Source organism: Maniola jurtina, chromosome 12 (genome assembly GCF_905333055.1).
Source record: "Maniola jurtina chromosome 12, ilManJurt1.1, whole genome shotgun sequence".
NCBI classification, from domain to species: domain Eukaryota; kingdom Metazoa; phylum Arthropoda; class Insecta; order Lepidoptera; family Nymphalidae; genus Maniola; species Maniola jurtina.
The window spans coordinates 7692824-7712810 of NC_060040.1; the positions used below are offsets into that span (position 1 = coordinate 7692824).

At 36.2% G+C, this 19987-nt stretch overlaps 1 protein-coding gene across 5 annotated transcripts in view; it reads left to right on the top strand.

Annotated features, from left to right (window-relative positions):
* The first annotated feature begins 3841 nt into the window (after nt 1-3841).
* Nucleotides 3842-19987, top strand: part of LOC123870369 (hexokinase type 2) — a 42001-nt gene continuing 25855 nt past the window's right edge. For 2 of the 5 annotated variants that reach the window (XR_006797065.1, XM_045913649.1), the window contains exons 1-2: nt 18079-18384; nt 19789-19951. Coding sequence is in view for 4 of the 5 variants with exons in the window: in XM_045913649.1 (XP_045769605.1) it covers nt 18355-18384; nt 19789-19951 (193 nt within the window). In the remaining variant the exon portion in view is untranslated. Of the gene's footprint in view, nt 4311-11319; nt 11575-18055; nt 18385-19788; nt 19952-19987 lie in introns of those variants that run through there. The other 3 variants (XM_045913651.1, XM_045913652.1, XM_045913650.1) reach the window with 3 other exon arrangements.

The window sequence follows — 19987 nt, forward strand, 5'->3', positions numbered from 1 at the left end:
AGCTACTGGCGCACTGAGAGCGCGCGCGCCGCCGCCCGCTGATGCTACGAGGCCGCTACGGTTGGGCGCTACGCCTATTATCCTTTACCTGCTGAGTGCCGTGTCATACTTGTCTTATCATAGTGATTTTCATTAGTATACTACATTTTTATGAGACTATTTTGTGTAGCGTATGCTGACTTTACAAAACAATTAATGTTCTCTTTACCTGATTGCATGTGCAGGACCTTACAAATGCGTGTGTAAACGTGCGAATAAAATGAGAATTATACCATAAGAATAATGTTTTTAACTAACTATAGCCGATAAATTTTTGTATATGTAGTTACGCGATTACTCCGCCAAAGATGAACCGATTTTGATAAGTTTTGTTTGGTAGGTCATACTTGCAAAGTGGTTCCATTTTAGTTCGGTGAAGATCTGATGAATATCTTCGGAAATAGAGAACAGAGTTCTGTTAAGAGTGCATGGATAAAGAGTAAATTGTTCGCGATCAGTGTAATAGCTTAGTGAACAGTTTAGTAGCATATTTTAAAACAGTAGGTCCACTCAAAATTGTGAAAAAAAAAATTTAAACCAACTTCAATGACCACACACACTAAAAAGTAAAAAATAATTTAATTTATTACCGAATATATATTATTATGTATACAAGAGTTAATGTAGTCTTATATTAACATTTTTTGGAGTCGGTGAGCAGTCGTCGCTGTGCGCCGTTATCATCAACGTCATCAACTTAACAAGTGTAAATTAAAAATTTATAACACCCCCGACGATCCAAAGTATTTGAGTTTTCCAAAACATCATTTTCAAATAAATAATTATGTATTTAGGCAACGTCCATCTTGACAGCTTGACATTTGTCTATTGACATAATATTATGAACCTAACGGTTATCTAACCTTCTTTTCTACAAGAAAACTAGAAAAGAGCTGATAACTCTTAAACGGCTGAACCAATTTTTTTAGATTATAGCTAAGAACACTCTCGATCAAGCCACCTTTCAAACAAAAAAAACTAAATTAAAATCGGTTCATTCGTTTAGGCGCTACGATGCCACAGACAGATACACAGATACACAGATACATAGATACATAGATACACAGATACACAGATACACAGACACACAGATACACAGATACACACGTCAAACTTATAACACTTTTTGGGTCGGGGGTTAATAAGTTAGTAAAAAAAACAACACTGATTGAATTTGATAGGGTTTTAATAGTAAGGATTTGTAAGTTTCACTCAGTTAACCTCGTTGCTCCTAATATAATAGTTTACGATCCCGAGTCTCAAAGCAAGGCCACGCTATCGGCCCAAGCAGCACATCTAACACCGCGTTCAATTAGTTAACAACCAGACTTCCCACGCTTTAACTGCATTCCGCGCTCTCAATGATTTCATCTCTATCCCTGAGCGACTGAAGATACCTTGTAAGATGAAGATTCGCCTATAATATTATAATTAAAAGATATATTTATGTTACCCTTATTTATACCTAATACATACCTACACACGTTCTCAACAGTGGGTTGCTTCGGCATGGGTTGATCATGATGATGATTACGAGGATGATAAGGTAGGCAAGTCCAAAATATTATTAGGTATGTCTTCTAATAAATCACTACGCTTAATATAAATGTGAAAGTATGTTAGTTTGTAGGTTTGTCCTTCAATCACACCGCAAGGGAGCAACGGATCGACGACGTGTCGCATCATTGTGTCGCATGGACATACCACAAATCTTCGGACACAAATCTTAAAAACTAGGATTTTTCATCTCAACAAAATGAAAGAATCCAACAGGATTTTAAAAACCTAAATCCACGTGAACGAAAGCGTAATATATTATAGCTATAATATAATTCTACATTGTTGTACCCAATACTAGACCTAATCTAGATTCTGTAGAGTCTAGACTCTAGAGACATTCATTGTATCGAAGATATATTATATGCGTAGCTCCATCTATGCAAAACATTGATGATTATGTATCAGTTATAGATATTATTGTTTTGAAGTTGGATCGTTCAACGCTATAATAATACTATGTATTGCTGCGAGATGGCGCAAGCGCTACATATTTAACTACATACATCATAGTCACATAAGAGTAGCATAGAGGGCGTTACGCCACACAATAATAATATCCACCCGACCGAATTTCAGCCACGCAACGCCAATAGTATGACGTCATCTGCGCGGGAGATATTAAATAATGCGAAGTGTGTGCACAACTACAGGTGCCCATACTATTACCTTATTCTCATACATATTTCGATGGGACAGCAATCTGACACGACCGGAGAAAGATGAGGTGCAGAATCACGACTTGACGTGCTCTACTTCACCGGAGTAACTTCCAAATTCCGGGTAAGTTTTGAGAATCTCTTGATAGGAAAAGCCAATACCTTTTTTGGCCTGACCTGAAAATCGAACCCAGAATCTCGTCATCCGTAGTCGAAATACGCTAACCAGCCAACTTAACACGGCATTACGCCACACAATAGGTAGTAATAATAAGCACCTGTCAACTAGCAATGAGCCATACGACTCGGATGTTGATGATAGAGCTATTTAAAAATAAATATGTACGAGGAAAAGATTATTTAAATCTGTAAGTTGGAATAACTTCTTATGATAAAACTGAGGCTTGAAGAATTCTGTAGTCTACGTAAGTACACTAATATTACTTATAAAGAGGCAAAAATAAAGTTTGTAAGTTTGGATGCAGGGGGTATCTTCGGAACTACTCGTAATTATTATTTTCCGATTCTGAAAATTCTTTCACTGATACAAGATACATTATGCCCGAGTCCTTTTTCTACTATAATAATAATTTATAGTAGATAAATTATTATTATTTTATCACGTGAACGAAGTCGCACACAAAAGGTATAGTTGGTAAATATATTTTTGAAAAGTACCTAACACAGTATTGTTAGGGTTCCGTACCTGAAGGATGCCTCCGGGACCCTAAACTAAGCCTCCGTTGTCCGTCCGTCCGTCTGTCAGCGGGCTGTATCTGGTTAACCGTTACATAATGGTAAAACTGTTGTAATAGGTAGAGTGGAAATTTTCACAGAATGTGTATTTCTTTTCTAATACTAGTATAGCAAAATAAAAACTTCTGTAATATGACCGCCATGAAAATTTAAAAAAAAGAGTGTTTTTTCTTTTATGATGGTACGGAACCGTTCGTGTGAGAGTCCGACTCGCACTTGACCGATTTTTAAAATTCTTGTCTGTCTGTCTATTTGTTCGCACATCACGATTAAACTATTGAACGAAATTGAATGCAATTTGGCATATACCTAATATATTTATGGCATACGTCATACATAATATTATGAGGGAAAACTGAAAAAACCTGTACTTTCAAAAACATAGTACATATTATGTATGTCTTAGTATCCAAGAACAACGACGGCTTTAAAAAAATATGGACGGATTATGATAAAGTTTTAAATAGATATAATTTTGACTTATTTTATTACTTCGCATTACCGCGCCCATTTTACCTAATTCCACCGATATTTTATGAAGTTTTGATAAGAGGAGAAATTGTTTAAAAAAATTATTGCTATGAACAGTAGCAAAGTTTGCATATTCACTCAGGTACGATAATACCTAAACTCATTAATATTAATGATTTTAATGGATCATAAAATTTACTGAAAATTAATAAATTGCAAGGGTAGAATAGGAGATAGGTTACAAGTTAATCAGTTTTAATGATAAACGAAGATAAAATATAATAAGCCGCAATAGTAAATAAGTCAATAAACTAAATGTAAACACAATTACATAAGACATGGTTAGGTATATCTGCGTTCTCAAAGTCAATAGTCCATTCCTAGTTGGTACTAGTCCAAGTAACATATCAAACCGTGCCAAAGAAAATCTATATAACCATAGTGTAAAATAATACTTAATACCTATACGTAAACACTGCGTTATAACTTTCAGTTCTTTTTTGAAGCCACAAGTACTGGAACAAAATATTATTGAACGATAAGCCTTGTTGAATTAATTTATTGTTTCTGCAGTGGTGGTAAATAATGTCCCCCTAAGAAAATACAATATAACAATTCGTTCTTAGAGTGCCAATAATATAATAACGGCAATTCACGGTTATAATTTAGATAAAGATTATTATTATTGTGTAAAGATAAAGGATTTTATTGACGGAAGGTTATAGAAAGACGTGTGGAAAACTTATCTACTCATTACGCTTTGAAGTGTGGTACTTAGTGCCTGTACTCAACCGAAGGAAAATGACTAAGGATTTGGTGGATTTCAAGGTATGTAAATATGTTAAATTGTCTTTCAATTAGAAGTGGACCGTGAACAATAGTTTCGCCACGGAGTCGGTACTTTGTATAATACGAGTATATACAAGCTAATATAGGTTTACGTAAATAGTTTTATGAGGAAAATCAAAAATGCAAAAGAAATTACGTAATCTTTACATATACTTTAAAAAATAATTTACCTAATTTATGTACCTCTATATTACTACTCATACCATAATACTTAGGTAAGTATACCTACTCCTTTAAAATAATATATACCTATATTAATATAGATTTTTCAATCTACGTTCGCATGGCTTAAGATTTATTGAAATCCCCTACGAATCCTATATTTTCCCGGGATAGAAAATGCCCTCGAATGTATTCATCCGGGAAAACGTTTACTACCAACGGATAACCAGGAAAAACCACATTCAAATCGATCCATCCGTTTGAGTGCTACGATGTCAAACAGTTATTACAGAGACCTTCAGTTTGCGTCGGGGTGAGGATTAAATCAAAAAGAGATTTAAAGGGTCATTCAGCTTATCTACATAATATTCAAATTTCATTCTAAATTACCAAGATTTGTTTGTACCTAAATTTTGAAAAACTGGTTGCGTGTCAGAAGTTGAACTCAGAACATGCATAAGGTAGGGTTCCGTAATCCGAAGCTATGCTAAGTAGTTATTAAAATCTTCAGCAGTCATTATTTCTTAAATGGCATTTTTTAAACTCTCTCACTTTTCATGTTTAGGAGAAGGACCCTGAAAAACTTTTTCTAACCGACTTTCAAGATGGAAATTGTCGATCGGTGTGTTTTTTTAGAAGTTTGTAAAACTACTTTAGACGTCTCTCATCACCAAGCTGACCAAGATTGGTTTTTTTCAGTCAAAACTTAAAAGTAGTTCCATAGTAATTCACGAGTAGTTTTGACTGGATACAAGTTTTGGCTGTCATATCTATTTACTATTTACTTAGATAAAAATAAGCAGTAAGCCTTAAATCTAAGTATTTAAGTATATGAGATTTCTTCAATTGTAATTTTCCTGTAAGTTTTTATCGCTTTTGTGTTAACACGAGTGTAGAGATTATAAATGAAACACACTTAAACTAAAGTTTATTTCTCAGATAAACCCCATTATCACTTTTATCACTAGTTTACAATTTCTTAATCTCCGCTTAGAGGTCGCTTCGGTTGAGTTATAGCTAAGTCCGGCGAAGGACTGTAGGAAGACAAAATAAAACCGACTTCAAAAACCACAAACACTAAAAAGTAAAAAATAATTTCTGTTTAGCTACACGTGTAATGTACCTAGGTATGAAGTCGAGCGAGCTTATTAAAACAAAATTAGAAATCCAAGAGTGAAGCTCGCTCGACTTCATACCTAGGTACATTACACGTGTAGCTAAACAGAAATTATTTTTTACTTTTTAGTGTTTGTGGTTTTTGAAGTCGGTTTTATTTTTCTTTTGAAAATTTTTTATTTCACAATTTTTAGTGGCCCCACTGTACTATAATATGCTATGCCCAGTTAAAACTTTACTGTTTACTGAGCTATTACACTGATCGCGAGCAATTTGCTCTTATCCATTGAGGAGTTCTGTTCTCCATCTCCGAAGATATTCATCAGATCTTCACCAAATTTATATGGGACCACCTGGACAGTATACCCGATCAAACAAAAAAAAATCCAAATCGGTCCAGGGGTCTTTGAGTAATCGGGGAACATACATAAAAAAAAAAAAAAAAGATTCCGACGAATTGAGAACCTCCTCCTTTTTTGGAAGTCGGTTAAAAATAAGATAATTCGGATGAATCAGCCTTCATTAAAGATTTTTAGGGGTTTTAAGATGATGCCCGCAACTAACTACATGAATTTAGGTCTTTAAGAATCTCGTGGAAATGAATTTTCCGGGACAAAAATAGCTTATGTCTTTCAATATTTATATTGTTATTACTATGACTAACTGAAATCTTAAAAAAAAATGTTTTCTTTCAAAACTCTCACTAAAATTCAAAACTTATAGTAAAATGTAATGACAAAAGAGTAATAAATATTGGCACAAATTGCCTCATTGTTCATAGGGGCTTCCCCTGTAATAATGAATAACATGACACATTGGCATTGATAGGCACAAGGCTTGCAAGTACATAATATAAAACCAATTTAAATCATGCTTTATTCAGTACTACATGACTTTCCATAAGGCGGGAAAATGAGCTCGTTTCTGGACTGAGAAAACCCAATAAGTACGAGTACCTACCTTCATTAGAACGTCCTAAAGACCCTAGATGTGTCAACCATTGAACTAATAATATCTACCTCAGTAGTGTCAACTAGTACATTCTGTGATTCTACATCATAAAATTAGTTATTAGTACCTATGCGATCGATATACATATGTATAGGTATATTATTTATTTATTTATTTAAACAACTTTATTGTTACAAAAATACAAAGACAGAATATATGATACACTTAATTAAACAAAGGACAACCTTATGTTATGTACTAGCTGATGCCCGCAGCTTCGCCCGCGTGGATTGGTCATATCCCCTGCAGCATCAGGATTGAGGAGTTGGACTTCAAATTTTTTATGAAACAATGTCGCAAAGTTCCTCTATCGATTAAAAAAGAAATGACGCAAATCGGTTGAGAAATCTCGGAGATTTCGGTGTACATAGGTAGAAAAACACAACTCCCTTTTTGAAAGTCGGTTAAAAAGTAGCCTATGTTACTCCCTGGTCAATTCTCTACTTGTCCGTGAAAATCCCGTCAAAATCGGTTCAGCCGTGCCCAAGATTAGCCTTTTCAAACAGACAGACAGACAGACAGACAAAAATTTTAAAAACGTGTGATTCAGTTATAGTATCGTTCAAATAACCATATGACCTTAATATGCGGTAGTTATTTCGAAATTACAGACAGACACTCCAATTTTATTTATTAGTATAGATTAAATAAGTACAATTACGTATAGGTACCTACTTTAATATTATAAAGAGGAAAGATTTAACTCGACGTTAGTTGGTAATTGTTATATGTATCCTATTACTGACATTACCTACCTATCTCTCCCACCTAGGTACCTAAAAGCTATCATTTTTTTAACTCGAATGTAAGTCATACATAATATTACTTAAATGATTCGTAAGCCATATTTTTATTTTCATTAAAAAAACCGCCAAGTGCGAGTTGGACTCGCACACGAAGGGTTCCGTAGGTACCATCGTACAAGAAATAACACTTTTTAATTTTTTAACCGACTTACAAAAAAGGAGGAGGGAAAGCTAAAATCGCAATGCAGCCTTTGTTCCACTCCACTGAGGTAAAACTTTAAATGACCTTGGATAAGTCAGATTAATAAAAATTTACCTTTCGGCCACGTGAAACCAATAGAACTAGTATTTTTTCCATCGTGCCTATGATTTGACATTTCCTATTTTTTTTTGGTGTTGATGTTGAAAATATCCTTGCAACGGCTACCGCCATGCGACAAGTTTAAAGACTCTGTTCCAGTAAGAATAAGGTGACTTATCGCAAGCGCTATTCAAAAATTATACAGAGGATCCACCCAATAAGATGCTCCCGCTCACATTTAATCCTTTTCCGTAGCTAGATACTACATCTAACAACCTTCGTTCATCTGGCCCAGTTCCATAATAATCCTTAGAACGATAAATACCATTCACAGTAGTCTTTTTCTCGATTACATACTCGTAGTAAGTTTTTCTCATTTACTTACTTGCATTAGGTACTTCATTACGATGACATATTTGTAAAAGGTATTTCCAAAAAATTTAATTAAATAAAAATTCCGAAAAATATATTTTCGAATGGGTTCCCCTAGCAGCGAGGTAGGACCTAAGCTGCCAGTGGACGGTGGTCAGGACTCCAGAGTGAGGAACCTCCTCACAATGCGTGCCTTCTCAAGAAGTACCTGTATCCTCCTTTCCTTTTGATCCAACAGCTAAGAGATTGAGATAATAAATTGAGAGAGTTAGAAGATTGGCCGCCGTAGCCGAAATTCGGTTGGGACTTGGAATGACATTATGTCAAGGTCATTGCTCATTAGAGCCGCAAGAGCTTGCAACACCGAATAATTAGCGACTGTTGACGTCATTGACATATTTAAGTAGGTTTGGTGCGTGCGGCGCTTGCGGTGCGCTGAAGCTATAACCTGCGCAAAGCTTGAGGCTAGCTTGAGGCCATGCGGAGAACACACCTTACGAGAACACGTGCGCGGTATCACGGAACCCGTTCGCGCGGCGATCGCTAACCTGCGCAGGGGCACGTCGAGCCGCGAGCCGGCCGTGTCTCGCCGGTGCCACACCCACAAACGACATACAATCCTTTCACTCCACTCGAGAGGAATACTAATATTTGAATACGACTACTTATCTATAAATAGTAGGTATAGTAATCTATACCTACATACAAAAGACTTGTCCTGACTGACTTACTGACTGATTGCTCTATCAATCCAGTTTAAGTCGCTGTGGTTGAATCTTACCAACAATTTTGACAGGGCTGTGGTATGACGTTGGTAGTAGCACGTAGTATAATTCTGTGGTAGTACAGTTTACTCATAAGAAACGATTTACCGACATTCCACCCATAAGTAAGAGGTTAAATAGTATGAAAGCCCGTCTTTTTTCGAGTTAATTGATTTGGGAATATAATCTTATGACTAATAATCTTGTATCTCAGGCAAAACTCATTCACCAGGCCTTTCTTGGGCTGAGGTGCGCTGAGAGGGAAAAATGACATGCACAGATAACGTTGTTTCCGCCATATTCTGTGGAAAGTTTACCTACGATTTTAGGCTCCAGTCCCCAAACCTGGATGCCGCCAACGAGCTATCGCATGCTATAAAAAAAAATCTTATATCTACAACGATGGTGCTATCGCTTCGATGAAGCGGGCTCTACTTTAATTGTAAACCACTGATACATTTTATAACTTAATCAGTAGACAAAAAATTAGGTACCTACAAAAGTAATAAAAATAATAAATAAGTACGTAAATTACAAATTAGGGCTTATTTCCTCGGGGTTTTATTTCCGGTATTTTTCGGGAGCTATTTCCCCGGGTGCATTATTTCTTACATGTCCGGAAGGACATCAAACGCAGCATGGGAATTCCATTTTTGGCTCATCATTCATCAATTATTATTATTTATTTATTTATTGCTGAGTGTAGATTAGAATTGGTAGGATTTAGAAAGACTAAATCCATAGTTATAAATAAAGAATATTGCCCAAAATGACCAATACGGTACCCAATAAGGTAATAAACTGGCTTGCGTTCACAAAGATTGTGCAGTATCTAGGTAGACTAGTAATAAATTTTATGAATTTTATGCGCTTATCTAAATATTTGGCACCATTTTAATAAAATTAATTATTGCTTTTATCTAAAGTAAGGCATCAAAGGAAAGGAATTATAATTCCATCCGTTTCTAATAAAAAGATTAAAATATTTTTCAATAAGTTGTAGGTACCTATGTATAGATATTATGTGAATGAGATAGGTAATATTTCCAATAAGTGACGAACGCTTTTGAAATGTTTCACAAGAATTCAAAAGTTGCGTTATTTGACGCTGTATTGCGTGAAGGGCATCACGTTAACCGAGCGAGAGGGTCTAAGGCTTGGACATACACTGAGCGCGACGCCGGCAGCCACCAACGACGCGAAACTGAAACGTGTCCAACGTGGCGGCGCACAATAGGTACGGTCGGCCTCAGAATTCGAGTAGCAATTCCGCAAAACTATTGCATCAAAAACCTGTCGACCTTATGACCTTTTTCTATTAACACGCCACATACACCTAATGCATGTGCATAACCCTGCCATGCGAATATGATCATTAAGGTGCTAAACGACTTACGGCCTTCGACTGAACAAGGAACTGTCTGTAAGGCTTTCAGTAGCATTACCAGAAGGATACAAAATTCGTACCTTCGTATCATCAGTCTTCTTCTCTCTGGGCTGGTTTCCGCACTTAAACGTTTCCATTGGTTGTGCGACCATCAGTCTTATAACCTCACTGCGGCGAAGCCCAAAGGAGGGTTATTTTCCTACCTTTTTTCAAAGTCTTAGTTAGGATTTAGGCAATTTAGGACTGTTTTACCATCTTTGACTTTTTACACCTCAAAAAATCAACAATGCAAATCCAACTTTACATCACACAGTTCAAAATTTAGCATTTTTCTGTTTTTTTTTTTCGGTTTTTTACATAAGTCAGCGGTACAAAAGTGTTCTTATATAGCTTTTCGTACCTTTTTTGCGTCTCGTTCGTAGGATTCCTCACATATCATCTGTCAACGCTGGCTTTCACACTGTGAAGCGCATACACAAGAGCCGTGCTTCGGAGTGTCAACTGTAAACCAATTTATACATTTTCACTTCTCATGCTTGTAAAGTTTTTCTTTATGCCCAGTGTAAGCGGACTAAACCTATTTTTTAATGCTCTTGGGCATAAAAGTGTACCTATAGAAATTTCTACCTGAGCTTAGCCTCCTATGCTCCGATGCTTTTCTGATACTTTATTCATTTAAGCTATTATAGTTGATGTTACGATGTTACTTCAAGTGTCAAGACGACGTTGATCTTGCGCAGTGGGTGATTTAGCGATGTAGGGCTGATTCTATAGTCTCTCTCGCTGCCACTCAAGAGACTAAACAATTCGTATGAGACGGTTCGTTTTAGTCCCTTGTTGGACAATCTATTCTTTATTGCAATAATAAAATTAATTAGTTCCTTCATGGTTCCTTCTAGTCTCTAGGAGCCGCATTTGTCAAGTTGGCGTCTCACGGACTCTCGCGTCGCTGCCGTCGCGAGTTGTATCTGACCAAGGCTGTAGGAACTAGGAGCGACGCCGGATGCGATGAGGCACAGTGGCTGTGGTGTGGCGCGGAGGGGGCCGGGCGTGACGTCACGCGGGCCGGGGCCGGGCTGCGGGCGGGGGCCGAGGCCGAGGGTGTGGTGCACATGCGCCGGCCGCCGCGTCTCAAGGTGACCCTCGAGTCTCGGTAGTCGACTTGCTAAACAAGTGCTCGCGTTGCACCGCTCGCAGCGATCCGTTCCTTTCACTTCTACACGAGTAATTCAGACAAACCGGTATTCGCTCGAACGCGGATATCTTTGTGCCCGGTGGAATTTATGACAGCACCCTGTGGACTCCAACGCTCCTCGTTCATCACCTTTTATCTCAGTCGTCGCGACTGACAAGACGAATCGATATGCGTCAAGCTCGGGATATCGTGAGTATCAGAATGGCAAATATTTGTCCAAAACAAAATATTCCAATACACCTACCCGCCTATATATACCGTTATACAGCGTGTTCAAATCATAGATCTAACCTACGCACTTATGTGCCTATCACACTAATATTATAAAAGCGAAAGTTTGTATGTGTGTGTGTGTGTGTGTGTGTGTGTGTGTGTGTGTGTGTGTGTGTGTGTGTATGTTTGTTACTCCTTCACGCAAAAACTACTGGACGGATTTGGCTGAAATTTGGAATGGAGATAGATATTATCCTGGATTAGCACATAGGCTACTTTTTATCCCGGAAAATCAAAGAGTTCCCACGGGATTTCAAAAAACCTATATCCACGCGGGCGAAGTCGCGGGCATCGGCTAGTAAAATATAAATATTATTCTTCAATTCTGAAAATTACTACATCACAACGATCACAGCATCACACCAACAATGTTTTCACCTTTTCTGTAACCTTTTCTACAGAGAGTATCTAGTATTTCTGCTACCTAGGTAAGTAGGTACCTATAATACTTAAAAAAAATCGCTGCTTTTCTTTGGCTTTTCTATGATTTAGGTATCTAACTACCTAGCTATAAAATAGAAACAGAAAATAAATATTTCCAATGTTAACAGACTAGGTATGATCAAATACTTAGGTAAGTACTTTAAGGTACCTACTTAGTAAGTAGGTACCTTAATTTGTGTAAGTAAAGAAAAAAATCTAGTGTTGCACCATGGTTACACCATACCTAGATAGCGGAAAGTTCCTTAGGTCCCTTTCTTTTCCTTTACTTTGTATGTTGCAAGTTGCAACATAGTTGCAAAACTCTAATAGGAAGGTACATAGGTACATACCCATTATATTTTTGTACTTACCTTAAGTATATTATTACCGAAAAATGTGGTCACTGTCGGACAAGGTCACAGCACAAGGTCAAATGAGGCATGTTCAATGTTCATTCAATGACTTTACTGTCTACTAGATATGACATCTTCTGAATCTACAGTCTACACTATACACTCTACACGCTTTACTTTAGGTAGGTACTCTGAATACCTAGGTACTGTTTGTGTGATCTTCACATCAACAGTAAATCTATATTAGTACTCATAGGTAGGTACATAAGTTATAACATTATAGGGGTTTAAGGTAAGTAGTAGGTACAGTCTACATAAACAACATACAAACGTCATCATAAATCAACATACGTTTATATAAATAACAAACATACCTAATAAAAAAGTTTTTGTTTTACAGACCTAATTTTTGTGCGACTTGGTTCAAAAATTCCGTTCGTCCGTCCGTCCGTCCCTCTATCTGTCAGCAGGCTGTATCTCGTGAACCGTAAAATAGGAGGAGCGTTGTAATTTTCACAGAATATGTATTTCTGTTGTTGCTTTTAAAACAAATAATAATACGTACTTACTTACCTAATAAAAATTTCAAAATAACCGCTATAAAAATTTAAAAATAAATAAAAAGTGTTACTTAAGCGTCTATTTCTTATACGATAGTACGAAAAGAAACACTTCGTGTCCGATTCGCACTTGACGGATTTTTCATACACTTGTGCACTTTATGAAGACTCACCCTATATAGGGTGTCCTACTACAAAAAGTTAAACTGACTGACATTTCAAGCATAGTGATTTCTGTTTCGAGATTTTGCCCGTAGGTTTTTTTCAGGACTCCGTATCCCCAGAGAAAACAGGAACCATTATAGGATCACTTAGTTGTTTGTCTGTCTGTCTGTCGTTGTCTATCAAGACCCGTCAAGGGAATTGAAACCTATAGGGTATAAGTGTCCACTGCCCGTTGACCTATAGAAACATAAAATTTGGCAGATATCAATAGCTTATAACACAAGTAAAGGGAAAAATTCGAAAACCGTGTATTTGTAGTTACATCACAAATAAAAATGCTACTTCTTGAACGGACGACGGAACCCCTCGTGTGCGTGACCGACTCGTACTTGACCGGTTTTTTATAACGTATGAATAATAATGTATGAAATGTAATGTAATGTGTGAAACTGTAATCTAATGTATGAAACTCAACAGAATTAAGTATTAGGTACAACACTCCTTGATCGTGTGATACTATTAAAAAACTCGCCTTGCGGCTCGTTTTTTAAACCCACACTTATGTTTTAAAAACCCTTAATATTATGCAACCGTTTCATAACTAATAAATAATTTGTCATAATTTCCTGTCTGATTCAATAGTACCTATTACCTTAATCTTATCCTGTGTAACTTTAACACCCTATATATAAACTACGCTAACTAGGTATGTATAATTTTAATTTTTATACATAAGCAGCCAGCATACCTAGTTTGCGTAGAATATGGTATCGAGAGGTAGATATTATTATATCGCCAAACCTATAGATGGGTAGGTCTTGGTAAATCGGCTCCCGGTGAAAGGGTCCCTATTTACAAGACCTAATAAACATCCTCATTTTTTATTATCAGTAAGTACATTATATCAAAAATATCTACTACTTAGTAGGTACTTACTTATCTACTAATAATCTTACGATGTCTAAAACACGATTTTTAAATTTCATCGTGACTTTGTTATTTCTTCAATATGCATAACAGTATAGGACCGGTTATAACCAGTTGCAAGTTACTGAATACCTACCTAAAATGTAATAATATAATCATCCGTTTAGGATAATATCATTTATAATAAAGGAGATAAGTTGTTACCCACGTTTGAGATAAACCGCTGTGTAACATAGTTAGCACTACCATACTAAATCGTATTATTAGTTCTCAACACTAGTACTATAGCCTACGTAGGTACCTATGTACGGGCTCAAGTTAGATAAAAATATTGGGCATATCCATATTTTACTTGATCTGTGATGAGTAGTTCAGTAGATCCGCTAAAAAAAGTTTACTGGTAGCTTTTTGGTGGCTTTCGACTGGATAATATTATATTCTGTGGACTGCGAACTCGAAGGGTGCCAACGGGAGCCTACTAAGTACTAAACTAAGCCTCAGCTATCCGTCCGTCCGCCCGTCCGTCTGCCTGTCTGTCAGCGTGCTATATCTCATGAACCGTAATAGGTATAGAGCTGAAATTTTCACAGAATGCTTGTTCTATTGCCGCTATAACAACAAATAATAAGAAATTCAAAATGGTTGTCATAAAAATGAAAAAATGAAAAAATTAAAATGTTAGGTAGTTCTTGTTCGATATATCTAATTGCATAACACTTCGTTTGCGAAGCTGACTCGCAATTGACTTCTTTGGTTAAAATTACAACCATTCTATATGCCTAACATTCAGCCTTTTATTTGAGGAAAAATCTGAAACAAATAATATGATTGAGTTAGTTAATTTTCCTGTATTTTTTAAAATATCTATGCACTATTTCGATCCTACCTACCTACGTATCTATACTTACCTGTGTACTTATTAATATTTATTACCTGTCTGCCTGTATTTAAATTATATTTAATGGCCATATAAATGATATACAATCTCGTGAGTCGTGAGAACCATTTACGTAGTAGGTACATACCTACGTAACACTGTGCGTAATTAAGTAAACTGTATACTTTATTTACGAACTCACGTCGTTGGCCGCAACCGCACTGCTATATTAGCAATCACGAGACACTCGAAAATAAACAAGCAACATCTAGTCAGTGCCAAATCTCGGTTCATTTGTCCTGTTCTGTACGTACAACAGAAATCATAGGGGTTTTACACAACGCAGAAACGCCTTTTCAAGACGAATTTCAAGGAAAAAGAATAGATTTATGAAGATACTAGCTTATGCCCGCGACTTCATCCGCGTGGATTTCCAAAATCCCGTGAGAACTCTTTGATTTTCCGGGATAAAAACTAAAATATCTACCTCCATTCCCAGCCAAATCCGTTCAGTAGTTTTTGCGTGAAGGAATAACAAACATACACACACACATACAAACTTTCGCCTTTATAATATTAGTGTGAAGTGTGATTAGTGTGATGATGACTGTGTACGATCGGAGATGCGTAGCGAAGGATGTAGCACTGAGAACAAAACCAACTAAGGATCACTTTATTTTCATTATCATTGTACACATTGAACTTTTTAGGGTTCTGTACCTCAAAAGGAAAAATGGAACCTTTATAGGATCACTTTGTTGTCTGTCCGTCCGTCGTGCTTGTCAAGAAAACCTATAGGGTACCTACTTCCCGTTAAGCTGGAATCATGAAATTGGGCAGATAGGTAGGTCAATAGCACATATAAAGAAAATATCTTTAAATGTGTTTATGAACAAATAAATAATTAGTATTTTTAATTTTCAAAGTAAGACAACCATACCAAGTGGGGTATCATAATATGAAAGGGCCTTTACCTGTATATTCTAAAACAGGTTTTCAATTATTTTTATGCATAGTTTTTGATTTATTGTGCAAACTGTTGAAAAAAATACCCGAATACGGAACCCTCGGTGCGGGAGTCTGAATCGCACTTGGCCGATTTTTTTTCCAATGGAGCCAAGTGCAAGAACCAAAATAAGCCAAGCTTTACCTAATAGATAAAGCTAATGAATTATTAAATAAGGTTTAGTTGACATTGTTGTAAACCTAGTTGATGTCAATAATACCTAGATACTAGATAGGTATTCTACATACCTATGTTGATTTTAAAATCCGCATGGAAAATAACCACTTTAACCCGTTTATAAATGTAAACTCATATAAAATTAATATAATGTTAATGTTATGTAGGACCTACAAGTAGAACGTGCATTATTTTATCGATCTGATATCGCCAAATTATATGTACCTACTTACTAGGTACTTTAATATGGCGATGACGCACTTCCTGTGAAAGTGAGCATGGATTGCAAACGCAGAATATAATCTATCCCTACATAAATGATCTATCCAAATTCCAGTCATGATAGCCGACGCGATGACGCCTCCTACTCGAGAGGTCGTAAGTTCGATTCCGGGCACGCACCCGGATATTTTCGGAGTTATGCTTGAAAAAATGTGTGGAAACCTGAATGCTTGAGAGTTCCCCGTAATGTTCATCATGTTCTCAAAGGTGTCTGAAGTCTGCCAATCCACACTTGGCTAGCGAACTATAGCCTAACGGCTAACCCGTTCTGAAAGAAGAGCCGGCGATAGGTTGATGATGATGATGATAATGATAATAATTAATGATCTAATCGCAACGATTTGAGACTTATGAAGTTACCTAACCCATTACTAAGACGCCACTGTCCGTCCGTCTGTCCGTCTGTCTGTCAGTGTAGAGAGTTGAGATTTTTTTATAGGGTTACTAGCTAATACCTTCGATTTTCGAGATAAAACGTAATAAGAGTTGTGTACCTATCCTCTATCCATCTCCAGATTCAAGTTATGGATTTTGTCAGTAAAAATTTAATTAAGTATGAGTAGATATGATAGATTCAGCATTCAGCGGTTGAGCAGTGAAACAATAATAAATAGACAAACAGCTTTCGATGGATTAGTAGGGAATAGGGATAACACTATTAATATCTACAATCATCTTAATAAAAATGGAAAATGTTCCATATCAATGAATAACCGTCTTAATAAAAATTTAAAATGTCACACCGAATAACCTTCACGCTAGCGGTCATTGCATCCCTGCTGGCAGGCAGTACAGGTTTTTGTCTAAGCTAAACACACTTATTACCTGCTTATCTACCTACTCTCAGTTTCTAATTTATGTCTACCGATTACATTTTGATGTCGGTGATTGGTACTGATGAATGATAAGTGATAACCTCAAATGAAAAGGTGATAATTTACGAGGTCAACGAATTTTTTTTTTTCATAATACTCTTTCCAAAACTTTACCTAATATCTTCCACGAAAGTACTTTCTTTAATACAGACCTACATCATTTAGTAAAATTAAATAATCTTCTAGTTTGGGGTCCAAAGTACAGTCAACAAAAAAACTTTACTAAAAATAAAGGTATTTATTAGTTACCAAGGTAGTAGGAACTTACTAATAACATCCTATGGAACCTCGTATCACATCTGCATTACGTATAAAATAATAGTAATTAAAGTACTATAATGTACCTACAGCATTATAGTAGGTACCTACTGAGTAGTACCTATCAGTAGTACCCATTAACATATTTTAATGGTATTAGGGCGGCGGTCGACCCTTAAAAAAATGAATAAATGCCGCTATTCTGCAATATGCACCCACACACCGTTGCTTTGCATCACTACCAGCGCAGATAGTGTTCACCCATACTATTGCAGCAAATGTAAATATAGAAAGACGCGCGTCGAATCGAGGAATTTTTATGACGTCATGAGCGAGCCCACGCGACGGCCAATCAAAACTATACAACAAGAGGCGCGCCGCAGGATTTATGATAAGCATTGGATACCGTCCCGACCATAGGAGATAATTCATTATATTTATGGGACAAATTATAAATCTGCTTTATCTAGTGGTATGCCAGGTATACTCTACTTATGAGTACAATAAACAAATAGCCATAATATGAGTTTACCTTTTTCTCCTTTGTATTGCACAATATAATGCCGCACTACTCTGACTTGTAGAATGTTTGCGCACATGAGCAAGATAACAACACTTTATTATCATGAATGAAAAAGAACGCGTCAGTCTGCAAGAAACAAGCGCAATTGACGGTCATAGCTTTAGCAACGGAGTCGTGTTGCGTTTTCATTGCTCGCCTAGCAAGTCGTATAGTATACGTAACTTGTGCAGTGTTTTATTCAGTAAAAAATTCAATTAACTTAATTTAAAAATGGGTATGGCAATTAATCATGTACCACAGGTAAGTGGTAGTTTAATAATATTTTTAAAATTTAAATAAAAATAGATCTAGCGTCTTGGTTTGGTTTAAGCCGGGTTTAGTTTTATTGGAAAGCTACCATAAGCGACAGTAGTGTTGTAATGACCGCTTTGACCTTGTGAAACTTGTTGGCGATAAAACCAGCGATTAGTTTACCGCCATTAGTTATATGCAAAAGAATTGCATTATGTTCTGGATTGTTATTTAATGTAGAACTTTGTAGGTGACAGACATTGTTCAATCTTAAACTGTTAAGGAAAATGAAAACTACGTCATCTTTTGCCTGTTGCTGTTTTAAATAGTCATGACTTTTAAAAGTTGCATTACTAAATCAAATATATCGTGCTCCATTAAATGTATCAAGTCAACGCTATTTGTAACTGAAGGATTTCTGTACATTAAAACCTATATGCACATATTTTGAATATTTTAATACATAAAACAGCTTTTATCCCGAAAAACAAAAAGGGTGCGTTCGGGGTAGGGATTTTTTTTGTCGTTTGATGTTACTCCATAAGTTTCTCAAATCCTAACCGATTTTAACAATTTTTTTTTTATTACGAAACTGTAACGTCAGGTAGATTCCATGTTTTAGTGAATTTCACTATAATTCAGAACATTTTATGAGGAAGGTTTATAAGTAGGTACCTATTGTAGTACAACACAGACACATTTGTCTGAAGAATAAATAGGCTACCCATACGAAACCGAGAAATAGTCTAAGCAATCTATTGACTTTATTTAGTTATCGAATCATCTGAGACTTGTAAAATAAATAACTTATAGTGAATTAGGTATAAGTAGTGGTTTTTTTTTTTAATATTTAATAGCTGAGAACGATTTCTTTGGACTCTTTAGATTTCGGTGCACCAGAAATTAAATAAGGCGAGTTAATGAGGAATCCCTCCCTACTTAACTTTTTTGTTAGAAGAATACTTCAATTAGGTACCCTTTTTCCGTATGATGTCACGTGTAAAAAGAAACATTTTTGTATGAATTTATTTTATTTAAGTTAAAAATAGAGATGTGTGAGACGACAATTGAGATTTATTAAATAACTAACTAGCGACCCGCCTCGGCTTCGCACGGGTAGCTTGTTACAATTTTCATGGGGATCTCTAATGCTTTTGCAAATAAAATATGTTACTCAGGAATAATGTAGCTTTCTACTGGTGAACGAATTTTCAAAATTGGTTCAATAGTTCCAGAGATTACCGCCTGCAAACAAACTTACTTTAGCTCTTTATAATATTATATGCGTTGCCAGATGGATGGTATAAGAACACAGAAATGGCAAGCAACTAAAGTAATACCTGTTCATTTTTTTGTAATATAGATGGCTAGACAGGTATATAGTTAGACTAATAAGAAAACCACTTTTTGCAGATTCGTGAAGAATGCGAGATCTTTCATCTATCAGAAAAGCAGTGCAGGGAGATAATGAGCAGACTTCACAATGACCTTGTCAAAGGTCTTGGAAAAAACTCACATGCCAATGCAATAGTTAAGTGCTGGATCACATACATTCAAGATTTACCTAATGGAAAAGGTATTGAACGCAGATTTCGCATCAATTTAATTCCTG